The following is a 24,700-nucleotide window of genomic DNA, read 5'->3' as shown; positions in this document are numbered from 1 at the left end:
ATAGTTAAAATTGAGTCTAAGAAGACTAAGTGAGCATAGTTTTCAAGAATGTGTGAACCAAATATTATCAATTTGCTTTCTATAAGAGAAATGTAAGGTTGGCAAATTCAAGTGGAAGCATACTGGAAGACTCAACTTTTGAGAAAACTACGTTCAAGTTATGGGAACTTAAAGTTGGTGATATTTGCTAGAAATATGAAGTGGGGTTGTTGGATGAAGTTGCAAATTTTTGGCGCCAAGTTTGAAAGTTGCTGGCCTGGGAGCAATTCTGTTGGGCTTTTTTTTTATAGTTGTGATGGTTTAGGTAAATCCACAGTCATTTAGCCTATGATTAAGACACCTTTTATGTAGTGTACTTGTAGTTGTTAATTATCTATGATGAGGATAATTGTTTGCAAATATCTTTTGCAGATTAGGTGCAACAGTGTACAAAAACTTTTGTATAAAAATTATGTTTATGTTAATGAAAATTAGATCTCTCTCTCTCTCTCTCTCTGTCTTAAAAAAAAAAAAAAAAAAAAAAAAAAAAAAAAACCTCTTCCTTTGCATTCTCTAACTTTGACAAACCAACATATGGTATCAAAGCTGCTTACCGAGACTTAAAGGACTTGAAGTCCATCTTTCACATATATTCTTCATCTCTTCTCCACAAAAGACTTCCATATAAGTCTACTTAAATCACCTTCATGGCTTCAAACACCACTCTTTTGCTCTACCAATTTCAATAGAGAGCAATACCATATATGGGCTATCAAAATGAAAGCTTATTTAAAAGGCCAAGGTCTTGGCAATATGTGGGAGGAGGAGAAGCAGCCACCACAACTGGGACCAACTCCCATGCTAAATCATTTAGACTTCATGAAGAAGAGGCAACAAAAGCTCCAAAAGCTTTGTCCCACATCCAGGTAGTGTCACAGATCAAGTATTCACAAGGATTATGCTTGTAAGACAACAAAAGAAGCTTGGGACAAGTTTAAGGAGGAGTTTAGTGGAAGTGACAAACAAGGAACATGCAAGTTCTGAATTTGAGAAGGGAGTTTGGAATACTGAGAATGTAAGAATCTGAATCTGTCAAGGATATGTTGGCTGCTTATGAATGTTGTCAAACAAAAATCAAATAACTTGGTGAAAAGATGACATATAAGAGGATAGTAGAGAAGGTATTGGTGAGTCTACCAAAGAGATTTGGGTCCAAGATTTCATCTCTTGAAGACTCGAATGACCTGTCTCAGATTACCCTTACAGAGCTTGTTCATGCCTTACAAGCTCAAGAACAAAGAAGAATGCTGAGGCAAGAAGGTAGCAATGAAGGAGTAATGATGGCTACACACAAAGGGAAACCTTTTCAATGAGGAAATAAGAAATTTGCTGGAGATAGAAAAGAGAAGGAAAAGGCCAACAATTAGTGGGGAATAATGGAGCAAAAAGAACTTATCCTTCTTGTCCACATTGTAAGAAGAGAAACCATGGCCTAACATTTAATGTAGGTCCTGGAAGCAATTTGGCCATATTGAGAAATTCTGCAAGAACAAATCAAACCAACCATAGTAGCAAGCACAAATGGTCGAAAATCAGCAACAAAGTTAAGAGTCTGAGCAATTGTTTGTGGCCTCTTGTTATGCAACTCATGCCTGCACAGAAACTTGGTTGATAAATAGTGGCTACACCAATCATATGACACCAGACCTAAGAATTTTCCGGACTTGGACCTAATAATAATCATAAAAAGAAAACAAGACTAAATGTTTTCCAGTCAATATGATGAGATGATGACTGGAAATTAAACTTTGACCTTCCATGCATTGATTTTCATCAAGGGAACAGTACTATCACTCATCCTCATCATATTTGTTATACATCAACATCTATGTTACTCATCCTAACTATATTCTCTTATCAGGTCATAAAACTATTAGCTTCACCCAAAACATTTATAGTTTGTAGCTAGGGACAATGTTTTAATAACCAACTCAAGGTGAAACCTGACAAAGTAACCGGGTCTTGGGTTGATCGGATCGGTGTCCAAAAGTTTGAAATATAACCAAAAAAAAAAAATGTAAAAATTACCTATGAGCCCCTAAAGCTTTGAAATCTTTTAAAAACATCCCAAATATCACAACTGGCGTTGACAAACCAGAACAAATTGGGCTTGTTTCCGATGACAATAACACTCCCCATAACCACGAAAACACTCCCATAAACCTCCTGACCAAAACCCATATGATTTTGTTTTGCGATTTTCGATCAATTCACTCACCGCAAATCACCTTCGTTGCCACCATTGCACTCACCAACCCTTCATCTTCAAAAGCCCCAACATCTCAGCCTTCAATTGTTCACCGGTCACCGTCCCAATTTCTAGGGTTTTTGGTTAATAGGAAAATTGCAAACTTGGCCCGATGAAGGCCTTGGGTCCCAATTGAACCGGTTCAATCGGCCAGCCAAGCCGTGTTTTAAAACAATGGCTAGGGATGTCAATATTATCACATATTTCACCAATTTCTTAATAGTACAACGTGCACTTGTCACTCGTTAATTTGTCATCCTGTGTCAGTAAGAAGAAAAAGATTGCTATGATTTTCATAACACAAGAAAAAATTAGTGTTTCATTATTGTAATAAGATACAATATGCACAAGATTTAAGTCCCCAAAAATATTAAGAGAATTTGAACTGTATTATATACATTAATCATGGGAAGATTTTGAGGAGGAGGCAGTCCAGGAGGCGTATGAAATGGAAGTTTGAGCCATTGAGCTTTGTATGTGATTGTCTCTTACCGCTTTAAACATCAAATAAGACTCTTCATTAACTTCACAAACCTTTTGAATATCAGAGGAAGCAGCAGGCCAGGACCCGGTTGATACTGAGAAATCAGCCTGATTTTTCATTTGCATATGATGATCCTTCAGAGTTTTAAATCTCAAATCTTCACCATAACTCCGTGCTACAGGGACAGCATCTGGAATGGCAGATGTTCCTTCTAGCATGCTCACCACTTCCGACATTGTTGGCCTTAGCGAAGGTGAAGCGTTGGTGCATACAAGTGCTACTTTAATCATCCTTTCGGCTTCAACCTTGTCGAAGTCGGATCCCAGATTTGCATCCACCAACTCCCTTAGCTTCCCACGTTGCTGTAAGTTAAAGGCCTGGATTATGCAAAACAAAAATATTGATTAGAAAGCTTTAACCTTACCTTATGTTACTATAATTCTTAAGTCAGTTTCTACCAAAAAGAGCTCTATGCTTGAAGAACATTTCTTCTAATGTTTTTCTTTAGATCAATAATAATTTCTCATTTTTGAAGCAGGTCCCTGCTAATAAAAAGAAGTAAGATCACATATGAAACAAACTGGTGAATTACCCAATCTAGAGGACAAGAAGAATTAGTCTCTGGCACATAACTCATATTGTTCTTCCCGCTAACAATTTCCAAAGCAACAACTCCAAAACTGTAAACATCTGCTTTGTAGGTCAAATAACCCCATAGCGCATATTCTGGTGCCATATATCCACTGCATATAATATTATCATACGTATCAACATTAGAACAGGAAAAAAATAAATTAATAGTTTTACCGGAGAGATTTCAGCTTACATAGTGCCAGCAATTCGAGTGCTGATGTGAGTTTTCTCCTCCTCATAAAGCTTAGCCAATCCAAAGTCAGATATTTTAGGGTTCAAATCATGATCAAGTAGAACATTAGTTGCTTTAATGTCTCTGTGGACAATTTTGAATCTTGATTCTTCGTGAAGATAAACTAAACCTCTAGCTACCCCAAGACAGATTTTCTGCCTGGTCGGCCAGTCTAATTTCAGTTGACATTTTTCCCGACCTTAAAATAACCATTCCAAGATATATCAGCAAGGAAAAGAAATTATTTATACCCGAATGTAATATCTATATTCATGATTTTTACTGCTTTGACACATCTATCAAGTAAATGTCACTAGCTAGATTACTGACTTACCAAACAAAGCATAGGCAAGGCTGTTATTTTCCATGTATTCATATATCAACAAAAGCTGATCACCTTCAATACAACATCCATAAATTTTCACAAGGTTTGGATGTTGCAAACACGAAATCATGCCTAACTCATTCAAGAATTCGCGATTTCCCTGCCTGGATTTCGTAGATAGCTGCTTCACAGCAATCACGGTAGCATCGGATAACTGACCCTGCAAATTAAAAAAAAAAAAAAGTTCATATACTTTAACCATAAGCAACGAATATAGTTCTGTGTTAAGAATGAAAATTCTGGTAACCAATACCTTGTAAACTGGTCCAAATCCACCTTCTCCAATTTTGTTGGAAGAATCGAAATTGTTAGTGGCAGCTTTAATTTGCTTTAGGGTAAAATAACTTGTGTGGAGATCATCTAGTCCTTTAAAATCTGTCCAAAGAAAGAGAAGTATGCTTTCATTGAGTTTCCAGAGTCATGTATTTATTGACTCGATTTTAGTTTCGTATAGATTGGGAAAATAAGCATCATCCTACATCCTTAATTTGAGAACTTGTTCTTAATCAAACAAGTTCTCAAATTAAAACAATGTTATAAATCTATGGCTAAATATCCTCTGAAACTATCAGTCTTAAATTGCATATCTATGCTGTCAAGAATAAAGATGTCATTGTTAAAGGTGCAAAAGATTCTACTCTTCCCAATCAAGAACTTCTGCAGAGTTGACAATGACCGGCATATAGAATTTTTTGTTTCAAGCTGTTACTTCTCTATATAAATGAAATTCAAACCTGTTTCTCTCCCACTATTAGTTGTGAAGTATCTCCGACACAGGATACCAAATGCCAAAAATATGAAAAAGAATCCTACAACACCAATGCTGACAACAATTGGTACAATCTTCCTTTTTTCCCCTCCATAATGGGGTTTGAAATCTGCCCAAAAGAACCCACCAAGCAATTAGGATAGAAACAAATATATACAAAAACCTGGATGGATATTACACCATATTTTATACCAAGCTTCTTACCACTAGAGCATTTCCATTTGTATGGCTGAACCATGATTATAAGATTATGGTGTTAGTCAATTACGAAATAGAGGAAAAGAAGAAAATCACTCACTGGGATCTACAGAAATAGCTGATATGAGAGGCCCATAGACTCCACCTTTAGGAATTGCAGTAGTGCCTTTGCCAGCCCAAATGAAGCAGATCTGTAAAATGTTACTTGTAACATTGGCCTTATATTCTTTTATAACTGGCTTTAGAACCCCAGAAGCTATAGCTTCTATATCAAAATCCTTCTCAACAAGTTTGTCCTGCAAAATGGACAGAAAGTGATACCATCTTGAATTTTATTTACTGAGCAAAAAGTCCATCAGAATCTCTAATCCAAAGCATTGCCTTAAGAATATATAGCTAGAAACATGGCACAAAATGATCAACCTAAAACCACAAGTGACACAGCATTTTAATATGCCAGCATCCATAGATCTCACTTTGAGAGACACATTGTCTATCAGGAACTCACAAAAAAAAATGATTCTTGATTGACATTAATTACCTGAACATAGATATCGAATTTGCGCCTGCCAAGGCTCCTATACGTTTTGTCATTTGTGAATTGGATCTCCGCAAAGTGTAGACTCACAGTATAACTACCATTTTCTAAACAATATCCAACATAAGTAAGCAAGAGAGGAGCAATGCGAGCATTAGAGTATAATTCAGAAATCTGTGATGACTGCAAATTTGCAATGTAATTGGTGTTTTGCTCATCATCATCATCCATGAAGTCCCCAGTACTACTGAATCCCCAGTTAGTATTGGCATTAAAATAGAATGTTGCGACACCACCACCAACTCCTGCATCCCCTTCGAATGTCCTGCCATTTATTTTTACAGTTTCTCCACCACAGTTAATGTACAAAGAGTGCCTATCTGTGAAACAGAAAATTGTTGAAGACTAAATAAGCAAGTAAGGAGCTTTTAAGATACTTTTAATGCACAGACAAAATCAAAAAGCCAAACAATCCTGTACAGTGAAAATATAAGTAAATTTCTTATCCATTCTAAAGAAATCATCTGCATTGTGAAAATATTTACTGTACTTCAATCTTTCTATCAAGCACTTGGAGGAAATCAAACTATAAAAAATAAAAAGTTGAGTTCATACATTTTTTATTAGTTTTTACCTTTTTCTCTAGGAAAAATTAAAAGAAGAAACTCATATTGAACTAATCTGTATAAGATAGGAAGCACTATAAGAGAGGGAACTGTAAGGAAGGATTTTGATTCCTGATAAGCCACCTATTACTAAGAGATATATCAAGCAAGGGAGAAGGGCCACTAGAGGGAATAAAGGCAGTGAGAATTAGTTAGAATATTAGACACATGTGTCCTGATTTTATAGGATATTATTAGGGAGCTGAGAGTGCTTATAGGGACTAATTTCATGATTCCATTAAGTTGTTTTTCAAAAGGAATAGTGTTGCGAGGTCACTAGCCCCTCGAACTGCTAGTAACCCTATTTTCCATTCTTGTTCTTCATTATTTTTTTTTCTTTGCTCTTCTTTTTGCTACTATAAATCAATATAATTCTTAATTACTTGTTTCTTATTAATTTTGTGTTGTTGATATTGCCGGATTGTGTGAGTTATGTTATTGGAATAGCTAGTTTGGGTTGAGGTCTGTATCAATTACCCAGCATTAAATAGCAACAATTTAGTATATACCAAAAAAATTGTTTCCTCTTCCTACATATTTTCAGCAATCAAACAGAGAATAAATTACACATATCAGATTTTTTTTTTAATTCAACGTTCACATACTCTAGAAGTCCTCCACGGTATAATGCTCTCCTTTTGTTGTCAACAAGTCCTATTCTATTATCAGTGTTCTTAAAAAACAACTAGATTGCCAAGCCTTTCTTCAACTTACTTTGAATAAGACATCTATTTATATGGACAAATATTTTCGATTCAAATAGTAATAACATGACAAAGAACCGTAATTATGGATATTGATTAATGTAAAACACTTACATCGTTGACATTTGAAATCATCCATGCAAGGAAGAGCTCCACTTCTAGTTTAAACCAAGAAACAAAAGCCAGTAAGCACCATGTAGATACCAAGAAAAATCAATATCACTTGACTAAGCAATGGCCACTGTTAAAAGAACTATTCTGTTCATTAATGGTCAAACTGTAAAGCACATTAGAAAATCTTATACTAACTTAACATGCTGTAATATGAGTAATGGAACTTTTAAAACTAATGCATCTGTCTTCCCAAACACTAAAAGATCTTAGAAAAGAAAAGGTGGGAAAGCAACTAAGATCAGATGATAGCTTGATTAGCTATATCTGCAAACTTCCTGATAAATCATCACTAACCCAGTAAGTTGAGCAGGAAAAATATTAAAACAAAAAAATAACTTACATGTTTTTCTCCACTGAAGAGCTTCGGAACAAGTTCAGATTTAGATTTCTAGCAAGCAAACAAAAGAGAAATCAAATGTCAGCACTTAGATACACAACACAAGTTTATAACACAGGGAAGTATACAGAATTGATTACTTAATAAAAGGAAGAAATGTACAGACGGTTTCTCCGGACAAGCAGACTGCTCAACGCTTTGCCAAGTGAAATTATTGTATGAAAGATCCCTGCATCCAGTGAAACAAAACTATCTTTTCAACAATGCTAGAAATTTGATGTCTAAAGAGGATGTAATTGGAAGATGCATGAGGACGTCCTTCTACACATTAAACTTTGGTTGTTCTATATCTAGCAGTAATACTCAAAAAGAGAGAGGAGCAGAATATTAACATGATTAACATCCGTTGCCTCTCACTATCATCTCCAATCATCTACATCACTATATCCTAAAACAAAAAATGAGAAGGATAGAATGTGAGTATCAAATCCAAAGTTCAGTACAGCTACTGGTGGAAAGAATAATTGTAGGAAACACAGTGAATAAAGTGCATGTAAAATGGAGAATCCACAAAATTGGGACCCTAGACCAACATCAGCAAAAGTAAATGGATATAAATTATTTTGAAACAAACTCATATTCTTTACTACTTTGCACTAGTAACAAAAAAAAGAAAGATGTAGTATCTATAGAAGCTGGTTGACTAGATCGGCAATCTCTTAGGAAATCCTCTTGTTTGTGGAAAATCCCCCTACTTCTTTCCTCGCTTCTACTTATTAAAAGAAAAAATCCATCAGCCAGCTAACTCTATATGCAAATTGATAACCAATTCTTTCAACAAATGATAGTATATTGATGTGTTTAAGGAAACCAACTGTTGTAGCACATTCTCATGGCTTTATCAAATATTAATTTCAACTGCAAAGTAAATCAACTGGAAAATATTTTGTTATGGTTAATATTATAGAATGAATCATACAAGGATGGATGCAAACAAGTTCCTCAAATCAGATAGACGAAGAATCTAAGCATTTAGAGATAAGATACATACACATTAGATCCTTTCTTCAAGATTGACTTTGGTATATTCCCACTGAGAAAGTTGCCACTTAGAAAGCTGATCAAGGCCAGATCAAGCAGTTAATATTAGACATTGCTAAATTAAGAATTACGTAGGTCTAGAATTCTGGTTTCATCAACTTACATGAATTTAAAAATTCCATAGATGCGAACATAGGGAAGTTCCCCACTTAGCTTATTGAAACTGAGATCCCTATCCAAAATCACAAGATAAATCTTACAATTATTTGCATATAGGTGTAAACCTTAGGCCCTAATAACATCTGCTGATCAATTTCATTGCAACAAAACATTAATTCTGCACTAAACTGAAGGAACATCTCACTAATAGAAGAGTAACAAACAGAGGGCAACTTATGTTCAACCACCATGGTGATTAAATAGAAAGGAGAATTTATCAATTTATGGACAGAAAATAGACAGAATTACAATTTAAGTACACACATTGGGGTAAGAATATATTTACCCAACTAACATAATCAAATTGAAAAAAAGAAACTCATACAAACAATTCTTCTGAACAATGCAACCATTCAAAAAGATTTCAAATTTCAACACTGACTCTTAAAAGACTAAAAACAACTTTTTTAAGTATGTTTTCTCTGACTTTGAGATTAATTGGTTTGACACACCTCCGAATGTGATTCACTGAACAATACTGCACAGAGGATTTTAGTTTCTCGCATAAGGCATGTTAACGCATCTTAATAGAAAACGTTAATACGTGCCTTAAAGTGATTGCAATAGCTGATCCAGTAGTTACAGAAGACAAGGGAGCATTAATTGTATCACAGTACCAACCACGCAAAATAGTACTACTGATGTTATTACATTTTCATATATGCTATTTAAGATGTTGGTGTTCACTTTATATGTATTTAAGCACTATTCTACCCAAAAACTAAATCTAGTAGGTAAAGCCTAACAGAAGTAGTTAAGGTTTAACACACTCTCTCATATGCAAGGCTAGATTGAAAATAATCAATCATACGACAGCCACAACCACCACCACAAACACAAACACAGCAAACAAGACAAACAAAAACTTACAATTTAGTTAACATAATAGAGGGAATTCAACACTAAACTTGTAGTGAATCTAAGTTTAATATCATGTTAATTAACTATTCAACCCAAATGCTTAAGGTCATGGCACAACGGTAGTATCTAATATCTAAGGTAATAAAGATTGCACTTTAGAAATGAAATACTCAACATACTTACAGCAGTCGCAGATTATTAAGTCTCCAGATATATTCAGGTATCTCTCCTGAAATACTGCAGTTCTTCAAAATTCTGGAAATGCAATGTTACTCAGGAGATATATACAATTCTAAATTGAATAATTGTACTCATCCATAACATGATATAGAAATGGCAATGAACCTACATCCTTATAATGTTCGACATGTTTCTAAGCTCAGGAAAAGCTTGCCTTGCTCCAGTTATGTCACTAATCTTCCTGTATATAACAGAGTCATTGTAAACAGATCAGTAAACTCATCATACACTAATCTGATAATTTAATTTACAAAATCATTCAGATCCATGTAATAGAATAGTTGAAAAACATTCACTCACAATTGAATTAGATTTTCCAAAACAGAGATGGATGACGGAATTGGTCCATCCAGTCCACTACCTAGAATTTCTCTGCATCAACTCAAACAAATCAATCCAGAACATTCGATAAACAAATGTAAGTTGAAGAATCTACAGAAAGCAAGTAACCTTACAGTCTCTGAAGTCGCTTCCAGTTTTTTATGTATTCTGGTATACTCCCATTGAAGTTGTTGTCATTAATCCTACTGCATTGAGCAATAGGAACAGATTACGGCTTATTGTCCTGCTAAGTGCCTATTTTTATGACAATTTAAAAAAAAAAAAAAAAAAACTTACAAGTCAGTTAAATTTTTCAGCTCAGCAAGTTCCATTGGCAAATTTCCAGTCAACCTATTGGAGGACAGCCTCCTGCAACGAAAAATTAATTGATCCCCCAATGAATATCCTGATCAGGCAAAGAAAAAAAAAAGAAAATAGAAATGAAGACGAAGAAACCTTTTAAAGGCCTTACAAAGTTTCCAAGTGAACTAACTTCCCCAGCTCTGAAGGGACTGTTCCGGAAAATTGGTTCACTTCAAGGTCCCTGGTATAGATCCATTACATAGCCACGCAAACATATTGGTCCAAAAACTGACAACAGACTCATATCCGGACACATGAATATACACAGACAGAAAATATTCTAAGAAGTTGTTAAAGAATTACTAAATGATTTTGTGTGCATTTTGATGGAACAATAAGTCCAGGCTTTTGAAGTTCATCCAGAACCAAGAAACGTGAGAAATAACAAATGGATATCATCAATATTTTCGGAGAAGGTACCCATCTCATTGAACAAAAAAAATTGTCATTCCTTTTTGACATCCAAGAATACTAAGCGAGTTTGAAATTTCACGAAGTTCATAAGAAAACAAATGAGGAAGTTATAATCTGTTCAATTTTACGAGTCCAGATATCAAATGGATATTTTACCCACTATATACAATCACCATATAATTAAACAAACTGTGTAAACAAGTTCAAAACTTACAAGTATGTGAGACCAGTAATGTTCCCCAAAAAGCTTGGCATGTTTCCCAATAACCGATTCCCAAAAAGAGAGCTGCCAATTAAAGAATGGTTCATTAAATTAGCGTAAACATGGTTCTATTTTCTTGAACTGATCAGAAAAATGAAGATAGAACTTACATGTACGTCAATTGCATCGAAGCCCATTCACGTGGGATTGGACCACTTAAATAGTTGTAAGCAAAATCTCTGCATCCCACAACAATATCTATTTAAATCTGGAATTTTCCCTTTTCTTCTTTACTTCTTAATTGCCAAGAAACTTAAGAGAAATACAAGAAAATAAACTAGCGTTTCACCATGTTTGGTTTGGGTATATGAACAAAAGAACTAAAGATGATTATAACATTCTAACTGTTATATACTTACTTTATTTCATGATGTTAACAGGAACATGCAACTCACCCGAGAATCCAGGTCAGCTGCTTTTTCTTCTTTAAACAAATTATGACCCAACTTTTAGACTGTTAGACTAATACACTTCGAGTAACCAGATTACATCCTATTCCCAAATTCATTTAAATGTAACCTAAGTTGAAAATGTTAGAATTTACAGAAAATGCATGAATCTAATATTCCAAAACTAGTGTCATTATATGTGTAAAAGGAATTTGTGTCATTGGTCTATCATATATATGTATATACACTCACATTTCTTGGAGGTAAGGAAGATGAACAAGTTCCGTTGGAAGGGTGCCCGGAAGACCAAAAAGCAGGATCTTTCTGAAAACCAAAACAAACCCAAAATTTATTACATTGCAACAATATTATCAAGATTGATAATTAGCTAATTAGAGAAAGAAAGAACCATCTATTGTCAAACAGGGTTTTGGAAATGAAGCGCGCTCTTCTTTGGAGAAAAATGGCGTGCTAGGTGTGGAGGGAAAATTAAGATAAAGCTAACGGGCTACAAAGGTTAATGAAATATTAAGGGGACGGATTTTCAGAAAATAATTCTTTAAATTTAATTAGGTTTATTTTTCTCAATTTTCAACTTTTCTTTACACTTTTTTCACCAAATTTCTTAATTTCAACTTATTTTATTTTCTCCAGATCCATTTCAATATGTTTTCCATAGTTTTATTTTTATATTTTTATCAAATAAAATAAAAGGTGTCAATAAGTATAAAAAATTAGAATTAGGGTTTATGTAAGATTAAATATTAAAAACTAAAATAAAAATATAAAATATAACATGAGTGCATTTATGTTATTTCTAGTAATTAAATTTATCAAAACAAAAAATAAATTTTAAAGTGCAGGGTGAAAAAGCTGAAAATCAGTTCTCGAATCATTGTCATGACAAACCAAATATTATAAACAGTTGGGTTTAGGGCCTTGTAAATTGGGGATCAAACTAGATTGGACAAATTAAACCAGCATATTGGAACTACACAACTAGTACAAAGTATCGTATTATACAAGGACACAAACTGCACCAGAAACTTACAAGGCTATGATGTGGCAGGTGTTGTTCTCAAATCCACAGTCACAAGTAATGTTCCTCCGAGGATCCATTGATAGAACTGGTTTAATATCCACATAATCTTCACAAGCATCAGAACCGAAGGTCCAGTTAGCTCCCATTGTTTTAACAATTTGATTGAGCACCTCAACTGCAGAAGAAAGCCATTAGCAGAGTTACAGAAGGCCACGGACAGTCACAATACAAAACTAAAATTTAGAATAAAGAAAGGCTTCTAATGGACCAAATGAGGAATACTCAGAACAAGAATAAGTGTGTATTTACCCTCATCTTGATGCAGCCTAGTAACAGCAAATATTTGCATGCATAAGTAACCCAGAGCTATAACTGATACAAGAACCAAATGTTTGAGAGGAAACATTTCTGGGAACAGAAAATAAAGCTGTCTTTTTGCCTTTGTTCTTCTGAGCTATATACACTATTCTCAATGTCTTTACTCTCATTTTTATAAAGTAAGAAGCACCAAAGATAAAAAGAAATTGCAAGTTGCTGCTTTGTAGTCCGTAGTTGACATCTACTGGAGTGCAATTGATTGACTAATACGATAATACTGTGGAAGATGGTCAATTTGTCATATTCTATTGTCTGTAAATGGTTTTTCTAGCAAGTGAACCCACACTTCAAGAAAGCTTATCACATGCACACATGCTATACAGATCCCTTTTGACCTTTGGCTTTGAGAGCTTTACTGGTAAGCTGATTTCATACTGTGGTATTTTGGTTTCTTTATCAAAAAAAATTTATACTACATTTTTCTTTCAATATTTTATACTTCTCTTCTCTTCTTCAACTCACAAATCCATAAGACTAACTTAAAATGAAAAATAAATCAATTTTTCTTTCAAAATAAATTTCACCAATGGTGGTCTCTTGTAGGCTTTGACCATGAGAGACAAGTCAAGATTCATATAGGTCATGGGCTTGCAGAGGAAGAAACTTCCTTCCCTACTTTGACTACAATTCATTCCATGGTAGTCTCTTGTAGACGTTAAACCTCAAATTAATTACTTTCTATGGGTGAAAATTGCTTGAAAGCCACATCTGCATTATAGGGAGCTACTACCTTACTTGGGCAGGTGGTAAGCTCCCAAGTCACTCTAAATCAGAACAATTCCTTCACTATCACCATTGTGCATTACTCATAATGACCATTTTACTAATATTTCTACTATTCATCATCACCACATTCTGACCAACTGAACAGTCCTTAAACATCATCAAGAAGAAAAATTTGCCATTATTTCCTTCAATGTCAAAAATTAGTACTTTGTATATGTAATATGATACAACCTTTGAGTAAAAAGTTACAATGTATAATACGGGTCCTCAAAAGTTGAAAGTTAAAAAAAAAAATAAAAGAAGGCAAATGTATTTGCATATTAGTATAATTCAAACAGTACGCATATCTTGGACAGATTTAGAGGAACTAGTCTGTATGTGACTGTCTCTTATGGCTTTAAACCTCAAATATGACTCTTCATTAATTTCGCAAACATCATCAGCCGAGGAAGAACCAAAAAAGGAGCTACTTGATGTTGGATAATGAGCCTGGCTTCGTGCCAAATCCTGGTTAACTTGTTTATGATGATCTCTTAGAGTTTTAAACCTCAAATCTTCATTGTTTCTCCCTGATAAAGGTACTGCATCTGGAATGGTAGATGTTCCTTCCAGCATGCTCACCACTTCAGACATGATAGGCCGTAGTGAAGGTGAAGCATTGGTGCATATGAGTGCCACTCTAATCATCCTTTCTGCTTCAAACTCGTTGAATTCAGATCCCAACTTTTGATCCACTAACTCAATTAGCTTTCCACTTTGTTGTAAATGAAAGGCCTGGACAATAAATAATTAATAACCAAAACAATAACGGTAAAAATCCTATAATGTCAAGATCTTCACAAAAAATGGGCTATTACATATCCCAGATGTTCTTAAATTTTTTTTTTTTTTTTTTTTTTTTTTTTTTTTTTGGTTTCATGGACTGACATATTTGGACTCTTCAGTGGCTTTTGTAGGAGTAAGTCACCAATATAACTTGTGATGTGACTCGAGAACATTTCTTCAATTTCTTTAAATCACTAATAATTTGTTTCTTAAGCAGAGTACAAGTTAAAGGGTTTAAAGCAGAAAAAACCCCAAATATAAATGTCTAAGAAACATGCCAAAACCAAATATTTGATGATACAAATTGAGGGGAAGCCATACATCTTTGAAAGTAAATGTAAAGGACAAATTAGTGAATTACCAATTAGAGGACAAGAGCAATCTTCATCTGGCACATAACTCATATTGTTCTCCCCGTAATAATTTCCAAAGCTACAACCCAAAAAACGTATAAACATCTGCTTTGTAGGTCAAGTAACCCCACAATGCATATTCCGGAGCCATATATCCTCTGCATGTAAATAATAACGCATATACATTTAAACATTGAAAAAAAAAAAAATTGTTAGCTATGAACGAGGCACTTGTGCTTACATTGTACCAGCAACTCGAGTGCTAATGTGGGTTTTCTCCTCCTCATAAAGCTTAGCCAATCCAAAGTCGGATATTTTAGCATTTAGCTCCCTATCAAGCAGAATATTGGTGGCTTTAATGTCTCTGTGAACAATTTTGAATCTTGATTCTTCATGAAGAAAAGCTAAACCTTTGGCTACTCCAAGACAAATCTTCTGCCTAGTTGGCCAATCCAGTTTCAGTTGACACTGATCACGACCTTAAAATAACCATTCCAAGAAATGTTACTAAAGAAGACTAATACATTTTACATATATATAATCACTACGCTCCTACTATACATTTCTTATCTGTTATAATCTATCAAGCAATGTCGCCAAGTTAAACTTACCAAACAGAACATGGGCAAGACTGTTATTTTCCAGGTATTCATATACCAGTAATAGTTGATCCCCTTCAACACAGCAGCCATGAAGTTTCACAAGATTTGGATGTTGCAAACATGAGATCATGACTAGTTCATTCAAGAATTCACGATTTCCCTGTCTTGATCTTGAAGAGAGTTGTTTCACAGCAACTACAGTACCATCTGATAACAGACCCTGCATCAATGGTCATGCCATAAAAGATACATATATATTAAGCAGAGCATTGAGGAAAGTTCTGCATTAAGAAAGATTGGTGAATGGCAGATAGCTTGTATACCTTGTAAACAGGTCCAAATCCACCTTCTCCGATCTTGTTTACGGGATCAAAATTGTTAGTGGCAGCTTTAATTTGCTTTAAGGTAAAAGAAATAGTTTGAAGATCTGATCCTTTTATAAGATCTGTCCAAAGAAAGAGAGATAAACATGCTTTAAATGAGCTGTCCAATTCCTTTCCTTATTTGTTTCCTTCAATTTTATACAGATGGACAAATATGCATCATCATGCAACCTCACAGGTGCTAGGCACCATAACATATTCCAAGGTATGTTTCATAACTAGACTAGAATAATAGCACTTCCAAGTTTGAATTCAAATTCAAAAGAAAAGTGAGAAATGCTTTGTAAGATGGTTTCAGAAAATAATCAGGAACGCATAACAAGAGCAGTAAAAAAAATCTAATGGTAGTTACGTCATAAAAGTTTCAGTATTAAAAGACTTCATCGATATTTTTGTGGCTAAATACTGCCGAACAAAAGCCTTTAATGTATATCTAAAAGTTTTCAAGAAGGAAGTTGAAGTTTTCAAAGTGGCTAAAAGATTATACATCCAATAAACAACTTTTGTAGTGGATAATTATTAAGCACCATAAAAAAGATTTTATTGTGATTTTTCAATCTGAAAGAAGCACAAACCTCCTTCCTTGCTTCTCTTGGTTCTGAAATAATATCTCCAGCATAAGATGCCCAAAGCCAAGATTATGAGACATAATCCAAGAACAACACCAACAACAATCGGTACAATATCCTTCTTTTTGGGTCTGAAGTCTGCCAGAAGAAACCACCAAGCAATTACGATAGTCAGAAACATAAATGCTAACTTGGAAACAGAACCTAAAACTGGAGTAATTGTTAAGTGGTTTGGGCATGAAACTGAAGTTCAAAACTATGGTGACTAGGCTTAGTTATATTGTCAGATATCACTATGAAGAAAATTTATTTCTTTCTCTTATGATTGAAATTGGATAAGAACAGATTAAAAATCAGTTTGAGCATAAAAAGCAAGGCTCTTAGTCATCTTATAGATGCAAGATATCTAATACTTGAATAGCCAATATGACATCCATACTATCTTATAAGATATAAGTGACAAGATTTGATTATCAATAAGACATGCTAAGAACTTTTACACTATCCCAAGGCACCTAATTACCAGACTAGTTAGTATCTACTTATCCAATGTGTTTATATTTTTATTTAAATTATGCTAAAGTTTATAATTGCATTATCATATTTCCTCTCAGTAGCATTGCATGTCTAATCATGTGACTACATATTGTAACCTGATCCGCAAAATTGAGTTATATGGATTGAAATGCAAAACTACAGTTAGAAGTAGATGTATTATAGTTCATACTTTACAAGAGCACTTCCATTTGCATTGCTAAAACGAGAAATAGAATCTATTATAATGATAGTCAGTGCGAGGAGAAAATACTTACTGGGATCCACCACAGAAATAGCTGATACAAGAGGGCCATAGACTCCACCAACAGGAATTGCCGTAGTCCCTCTGCCAGCCCAATTGAAACGGATCTCTAGAATGTTATTGGTAACAGTGGCATTATCTGGTACTGTAACTGGAATGAGAACCCCAGATGCTTCAGCTGCTATATTGAAATCCTTCTTAACTAGTTTGTCCTGCAATATGACATCCAATGAAATCTTTTCAGAATGTTAATTTCCTATAGGGAAAATCTCCATCTAGCCTATGATCTAAACTCTAGATTCCCAAGAACAAACTTGATAAGTGGCACATGTTTAGAAACATATTTCACAAGATGGTAAGCTGAAAATGAAAATTTTCTTTTTTACAAGAAAGAATATAGATATCATTGATGCAATAATCACAAAAGAGTGAACATTGAACAACTTGTCCACAAAAGTTAAGATCCATTTAAAGGATCATAAAACTCTATACATTACAAAATGAACAATTAACACAACGTTTTAATAGCAACGACCTGTAACCTCACTTATAATCCATCATATCTTTCAACACATTTGTCCGATTCTCAAGAAGTTACAGCTAGAAATATCTCAAAACTACATCTTCTAATAGTGTCAAATTACCTGAACATAAATATCAAATATGCGTCTTCCGAGGCTGCTATAGGTATTGTCCTTTGTGAACTTGACTTCCGCAAAGTGTAAAATCACATCATAGTTCCCATTTGCTAAACAATATCCAAAATAAGTTAGTGAAAGAGGAGATTTGCGTGCATCACTATATAATGCAGAAATCTGGGATGAATTTGAGTTCTCAATGTAATATGTGTTTTGTTCATCATCATCATCTGTGAAATCTCCAGTGCTACTGAATCCCCAGTTAGAATTTTCATTGAAATAGTATGTTGCAACACCTCCAGCAACTGCTGCATCTCCCTCAAATGTGGTCCCATTAACTTTGACATCATTTCCGCCACAATTAACATGAAAAGAGTGCCAATCTGAGAAGGGAAGAGAAGCAAATTTCAGTTAGTATCTTTGGAAGAGTTCTAAGATATTGTTCATGCATTGACAAAATCAGAATCCTAAAACTTTCTTAAGAGGTAGTACTAAGTCTCCGCTGGATAATATAAAATAGTCGTATCTATGAAGATAGAAGAGAGGATGATATTAATCTCTTAAGTGATAGAATCATCTATTTTTGCTTCTCTATGGGCCTCAGTCTCCAAAGAAGGTACAAATGTTTCCCTTGATTCGCTTAACATGGGGAGGAAATATGGTTCAATTTTTGTATTTCCTCTGCTTTGGTTTTTGGGATAGGGCTGTTTTTCTTTTGGTTTATGCAATTTTTTTTCTTCTTTTTTTGATATAGAACAATACCCCTTTTGTGGAAGGTTTCCGATTCTACCACAATTGTAAATGTATTCTTTCTTAACATTTTATATTTTTCAGTTTCTTGTGGAGAAAAAGAACTCAAATGGTAAAAGTTGCACTGTACTCAGACTATTTGTTTTATTGATCTTTCTATTGAATTTTAAGAAATCAAAATAAATGAAAAAAGGAAGCCATATAAGAGAGGGCGTTGTAAGTGAAGATTGTAAAAGTTTAAGATATCTTTTCTCCCTATATATCAGCACGAAACAGAGCATAAATTGAACCTACGAGATAAAGAGTTTCAAGTGAACGTTTACATAAATGATTTTATGCTCTGGAACTAAAGGGGTCCTTGTGATTAATGAGCATTATTCTATTTTCATGATTCTAGAATTCAACTTTACAACGCCTTGCTTTCCAGCTGAGTTGAATAAGAAACTTATTTTGCTGGATGAATAACATTTGTAATTCCAGAAGTCAATAAATGTCGAGCAAATTCAGAACAGGTTAGTAAACTATAAATATAAACTTCTAGATGATTTACTAACAGTGGCTTTCCAAATAACATACTTACATCGGTCACATTTGAAATCGTTCCTACATGGCTGAACTTCACTTCTAGATTAAGCCACATAAAAACAGGATTAGCATAATATCAACACTATAAGGCCAAGAACATGTTGCTTTCATGCAACTATGAAAAGAAACAGATTGTTTGTACATCTAAATATGAAATACTATGAAAGTCCACAGAGGAACGGCTATCATGCATGAGTAGAACTGTTGCTTTCTTTGACAGACCAATAATAGAACAAAGTAGGAAAATGTTATACTGCTATAGTATGGTAGACTTACGAAATGAAATTTCCAATTCAAGCATCTGTCACCCCTAGTCAAGACGAACTTTGAAAATAGAACAAGTGGAAAAGAAAAAAGATTGGATAACAAAAAATGACTAACTATAACAAGCAAACTCTTTGATGAATTGATAGTTAACAATGCCACTTAAGCTGCAATAATAACAAGCATTAAGAGCAACTTACAAGTTGCTTTTCATTGAAGAGCTTCGGAACAAGTTCAGAGATAGATCCCTAATGAAGTAACAAAAAATGAAGTCAGTATCAGCACTTAGATCCATGACAAGTAATTGCAAAATAGAGAAGTAAACACGGCAGATTATTCATTTACTGAAAGAGAGAATTATACTGACCTTCTATCCTGACAAGCAGGTTGCCCAGGGCTTAGCTGAGTGAAATTATTGTAAGAGAGATCCCTGCATTCAAGAAAGATGCAAAAGTGGAAATTTTATGTATAAAGGTGAAGCAATTGGAAAATGCACAAGGATGTTTTTCTATAAATATCTTTGGTTTCAAAACTAATCCTAGTACTAGAATAGAAACACGAGCAGAATAGTAACTCCTGACTGTCGATCACCCTGCACCATCACCTCAAGTATCTACAACCTCAAATCTCAAGACATCTAACCAGAAGAGATGTATATAAATACTTATCAAATGTAGAAGCACATTGTTATGCCTTCACCAAATATCAATTACATATTGATTTCAGTCCAGAAGCACATGGGCAGATTATTGTATAGATGTTAACAATACATAACAAGATAAACAAATATAGATGCTTTCCTCAAATAAATAGGTTAAGCTTGTAGGATTGAGTTAAGGTACATACACATTAGTTCCTTTCCTCAAGATTGACTCAGGTATATTCCCACTGAGAAAGTTGCCAGTTAGAAAGCTGATGAAGGACAGAGCAATCAGTTAGAATTCTTGACATTATGAAATCAACAATGTAGATCTAAAAATTAGTTTTATTAACTTACATGAATTTCAAGGTCGCAGAAATTGGAACACTTGGAAGTTCCCCAGTTAGCTTGTTAAAACTGAGATCCCTGCCCAAAAATCAAGAGATAATTCATAAATATATAGATATATCGCATGTATAATTTTTTATAAAGTAGAACAATGATTCTGCCTGAGTAAGGGAGCATATGAGTGCATATAGAACAATAAAGACTCTAGGTGGCTTATTTTTTGAGATCTATAGCCGATATGACAAGCAACCACCAGGGTAGTTAAGATCAAAGAACAATTATCAACTTATGGACAGAACATAAAAAGAATTATAATAAATACATATGATATAAAGCAATATCTCTCCAAGTTAGACAGTCTACTGAAAGAACTTTATATAGGGATTCTGTGAACCAAATCAACATTTAAAAAAGTTTTTAATAACAAGATAAGTATAAGCACTTTTCTTAGGTAAGTACTCGCTGATCCTTAGAGATTGATTGGTTCAGTACACCTCTGAAAGTGGTTAGCTTAACGATACTGCCTGCAGGATTTTAGCGACTTGCATCACACATATTTAGGTTTGTTTGACTTTGATACACAACAATCAATAGATGCAGTATACGGAAGAAAAATTGATAAGGTCAGAAAAGGGAGAGAAAGGAAGAAAGGGGAGAAAGTTTATATAAATTCATAATTCAAGTTATCCTGCAGCAATGACTTTGGCTTTCATTTATAGAGCTAAATCATAAATAAAATAACCCTATAGTAAGAAATTAAAACTCCCTATGATAAGAAAGAAGATCAATTCAAACAAGGAAGTCTTCTTTTATTAAACCAGGAAAGAAAATAAAAACAAATTCTAGATATTACAATAAATCCCTAATATCTCTAGGCTTCCCTCAAGGTTGTCCTACATCACAAATTAGTCTTAAAATGTATTTACAAAAGCCAACATAAGTTAAAGTACCCCTAACTAGTTACATTTAAATGAAATTAATTACTAAACATGTAGCATACTCACAAGATTCGCAGTAGATTCATTCCCCAGATATATTCAGGTATCTCCCCGGAAATACTACAGTTCCTCAAAATTCTGAATACCCAATATACATGATGTAAGATATAACAATTGTAAGCTGAGTGATAGTACTTGTTAATCAACATAATAGAAATGGGCGATGGAAACATACATCCTTCCAAAGCTTGTCATGTTTCTAAGTTCAGGAAATGTCTGATTTGTGCTCTTTATGTCACTAATCCTCCTGAATATATCAGTGTCATTAAGTATAGAATCTCTAAGTAACATTATACAGAAAATTGACAAAATAAAATTATATATTAAATCATTTAGAGTCTCGTAGTGTAATAACTGAGATATATTCACTCACAAATGATTTAGCTTTTCCAAAACAGAGATCGAAGGTGGAATGGGTCCCTCCAGTCCAGAACCTTGAATTTCTCTGCATAAATCCCAATGATCAATCGAGAACATTCAAGAATCACAATATGAGCTGCAAAATCTTTGGGAAGTAGAGGATCTTACAGTCTCTGAAGTTGCTTCCAGTTTTGTATAAACTCTGGTATACTTCCATTGAAGTTGTTGTCACTAATCCTACTACATTGTGCAATAAAAAGTTCTTACACTTCCGAAAAAAAAAATTCCATAAATAAAATTAGTTAAAAGCTTACAAATCTGTCAAATTTTTCAGCTCAGCAAGCTCCATTGGCAAATTCCCACTCAACCTATTGGAGGATAGTCTCCTACAATGAAAATTTATTCATCTTCCAATGAATATGCCTATCACGCTTAGAAACTAAATACAAAAGAAGGCATTGTAGATGACTTACAAAGTTTCCAAGTTAACTAACTTCCCAAGCACTGCAGGGACTTCCCCGGAGAATTGGTTTGCTTCAAGGTCCCTTATGAAATTACATCCATTGAGATTTAAAAGACAATGGATCTAGAAACTCTAACAGGCTCATATCTAGACATGAACAGTACACCCACATATACACGCAACAAGATTCAAGAGAAATTAGCAGTAGGCTCTGCGTGTGTGCATTTAATGGAACTAGTCATGCTTTTGGAGTTCTGCTGTCCGTTGGATACAGGAAGCAGAAGGGAAGGAAACAGATAAAATATACTTAGAGAATGAACCCATCCTTTAAAACTAAAAAGATATTTTCTTGTTCTTTCTATTTGTCAAAAGAAATGGGCTGTTGCAAGTTCACAAATTTTCAGAAAAGAATGGAAAAAAAATTAAACAGCAGCAACTACATATTTATGGACAACAATCATCAAATCGTGCACCAAATAATTTACATAAATGAAGGTCAAAGTTACAAGTATGTGAGACTGGTAATATCCCTAACTGATCTGGAATATTGCCTGACAATCGGTTTCCAAAATGGAGCTGCAATAACAATTAAGGATGTTCATTAATCAATGAGACAAATACAATTCTATGTGCTTCAACAGATCAGAAAGGTGCAGATTAGCTTACATATATTTCAATTGCAATGTAGCCCATTCGTGTGGTATTGTACCATTTAAATAGTTATAAGCAAAATCACTGCATTCAGAACAATATTGAATTAAATTTAGAATGTTTGCCTTTTCTTGCTTCTCAAATGCCAAGAACTTCGAAAATAACTGAATAAGTAAACGAGAAATATAAATTATACTATGTGAAGACTTTATCTATTCTCACATTTCTTGGAGGTATGGAAGCTGAACAAGTTGGGGTGGAAGTGTTCCTGGAAGGCTGTAACGCATGAATTGTCTGAAAACGAAAATAAACCCAGAATTAGTTCTATGGAAATAACAATATCAAGTAGTCCTGAAGAAAGTATACCAAGTTTTGATTTAACTGGGGCCAAAATATAGAAATTGATTACTCGTAATGCAATTTTAATGAATCTCTCATTAATGTATAACTAAGATGAAAATTGCTGATAAACACTATCCAATCGATATATAAGTTGAGCTAGAAATTAAGGGCCGGCTAAAAGGCAGTTCAAGAAAAACCTACATTGATACAATGTGCAGGTGCTGTTGGCAATCGCAGTAATGTTCCTGAGAGGACCGTTACCAAACTTGGTTTACGTCAAAAGAACCTTCGCAACATCAGCATTGAAGGTCCAGTTAGGCTCCCATAGTTTGAGCAATTTGATTCAGAACATCAACTGCATCAACACCCATCAACAAGTACTTAAAAGAGCAGCATGCTTTCAAGTTTCAAAGAAAGATCTTTAAGCAGTTTGGGTTCTTTGGTTCATTTTCTCGTAAACACTTATAATTGGATCAAACAAACAGCCATAAGCTTAACACAAACGATTCAGTAAAAGAAGCAAATGAACATGATTTGTACTACCTTCATCTTGAGGCAAAGTAGCAGCAAGAAGAAGCTGCGTCCATGAGAACTCAGAGCAAGAACTGATAAAGGAAGTAACCGTTTGAGGAACAACATTTCTGGGAATCCAACCACGAGCTATCATATCATCTGACAAAACAGAACTACTCCATAGATCTTTGTATATGGGTGATTAATAATAATAACCACTTTTGGACATCTTTCATAAAAAACAACAAATTGAACAGTATAAAATTTTAAAAAATAGCCATCTTTGGTTGGTACTTGGTAGTGCTGTCAAATGTCACCTTTTATATTTTATATTATCCATGTGTTTACACAGAGACGTTGAAATTCTAAAAGGAATTAAAGTCTATACAGTACAAATCAACAGCAGCCGACAAACCATTTAAATGGTATATGACCCAAAACAGCATGAGGCTAAGAACAGTACTAAGGTGTTGATTTAATTATTTCAAATCAGGATAAAGTTAAAAATTCGTTAGGACTCTGCTTAAGGCATTGAAGACATGGCAGGTTACTTAGACAATTTGTTTGCGGACTATATTTGACCACGCAATCATGCATTATTGAATCCTTTTACTTGAGAATCATTGTCACTCTCACTAGAATGTCCTCACAAATTCTTTTTTCAAGATAACTTGTATGGATATGAGTTGGATACAATGGACAACAATACTATGAATTCTGAAGGGCAGACGGACCAGATATGATTGGGCTCATCGAGGGTGCGTCAAAGAATTGATGGCCGGTGCATGCAGCTTACTTTCTTATCATATTCCTTTTATTTTTTGATTTAGTGTAAAGTAACCTTTTTTTTTTAAAAAAAAAAATTCTTTTATTGAATTGAACATAGGAAGTTTAACACATAGCTGCAAGGGCCAATCAAACTCTGTGGGCCGTGGCTGGGAGAGTGCTTGTTTCT

At 34.2% G+C, this 24,700-nt stretch overlaps 1 protein-coding gene across 1 annotated transcript in view; it reads right to left on the bottom strand.

Annotated features, from left to right (window-relative positions):
* Positions 1-2,614: 2,614 nt before the first annotated feature.
* The window catches only part of LOC116122733 (probable LRR receptor-like serine/threonine-protein kinase RFK1), a 40,994-nt gene continuing 18,908 nt past the window's right edge, over positions 2,615-24,700 (bottom strand). Inside the window, 47 exon segments of the mRNA XM_031408547.1 lie at positions 2,615-3,148; positions 3,364-3,514; positions 3,598-3,835; positions 3,971-4,181; positions 4,275-4,396; positions 4,756-4,899; positions 5,089-5,284; positions 5,530-5,906; positions 7,010-7,053; positions 7,410-7,457; positions 7,573-7,635; positions 8,458-8,523; positions 8,611-8,679; positions 9,711-9,782; positions 9,877-9,948; positions 10,068-10,139; positions 10,223-10,294; positions 10,386-10,457; positions 10,561-10,632; positions 11,080-11,151; positions 11,238-11,306; positions 11,769-11,840; positions 12,568-12,733; positions 12,868-13,012; positions 13,999-14,436; positions 15,081-15,319; positions 15,452-15,662; positions 15,766-15,887; positions 16,401-16,532; positions 17,207-17,405; positions 17,838-18,214; positions 19,162-19,205; positions 19,631-19,678; positions 19,798-19,860; positions 20,277-20,342; positions 20,428-20,496; positions 21,423-21,494; positions 21,592-21,663; positions 21,790-21,861; positions 21,945-22,016; positions 22,091-22,162; positions 22,250-22,321; positions 22,746-22,767; positions 22,770-22,805; positions 22,808-22,815; positions 22,906-22,974; positions 23,113-23,184. Coding sequence (XP_031264407.1) covers positions 2,687-3,148; positions 3,364-3,514; positions 3,598-3,835; positions 3,971-4,181; positions 4,275-4,396; positions 4,756-4,899; positions 5,089-5,284; positions 5,530-5,906; positions 7,010-7,053; positions 7,410-7,457; positions 7,573-7,635; positions 8,458-8,523; positions 8,611-8,679; positions 9,711-9,782; positions 9,877-9,948; positions 10,068-10,139; positions 10,223-10,294; positions 10,386-10,457; positions 10,561-10,632; positions 11,080-11,151; positions 11,238-11,306; positions 11,769-11,840; positions 12,568-12,733; positions 12,868-13,012; positions 13,999-14,436; positions 15,081-15,319; positions 15,452-15,662; positions 15,766-15,887; positions 16,401-16,532; positions 17,207-17,405; positions 17,838-18,214; positions 19,162-19,205; positions 19,631-19,678; positions 19,798-19,860; positions 20,277-20,342; positions 20,428-20,496; positions 21,423-21,494; positions 21,592-21,663; positions 21,790-21,861; positions 21,945-22,016; positions 22,091-22,162; positions 22,250-22,321; positions 22,746-22,767; positions 22,770-22,805; positions 22,808-22,815; positions 22,906-22,974; positions 23,113-23,177 — 5,787 coding nt within the window. The 5' untranslated portion in view covers positions 23,178-23,184 and the 3' untranslated portion in view covers positions 2,615-2,686.

This window comes from Pistacia vera, unplaced genomic scaffold (assembly GCF_008641045.1).
Source record: "Pistacia vera cultivar Batoury unplaced genomic scaffold, PisVer_v2 Contig137, whole genome shotgun sequence".
Lineage (NCBI taxonomy): Eukaryota > Viridiplantae > Streptophyta > Magnoliopsida > Sapindales > Anacardiaceae > Pistacia > Pistacia vera.
The sequence above is the reverse complement of the archived record's forward strand: the minus strand, read 5'-3'. Positions and strand labels throughout refer to the sequence as shown.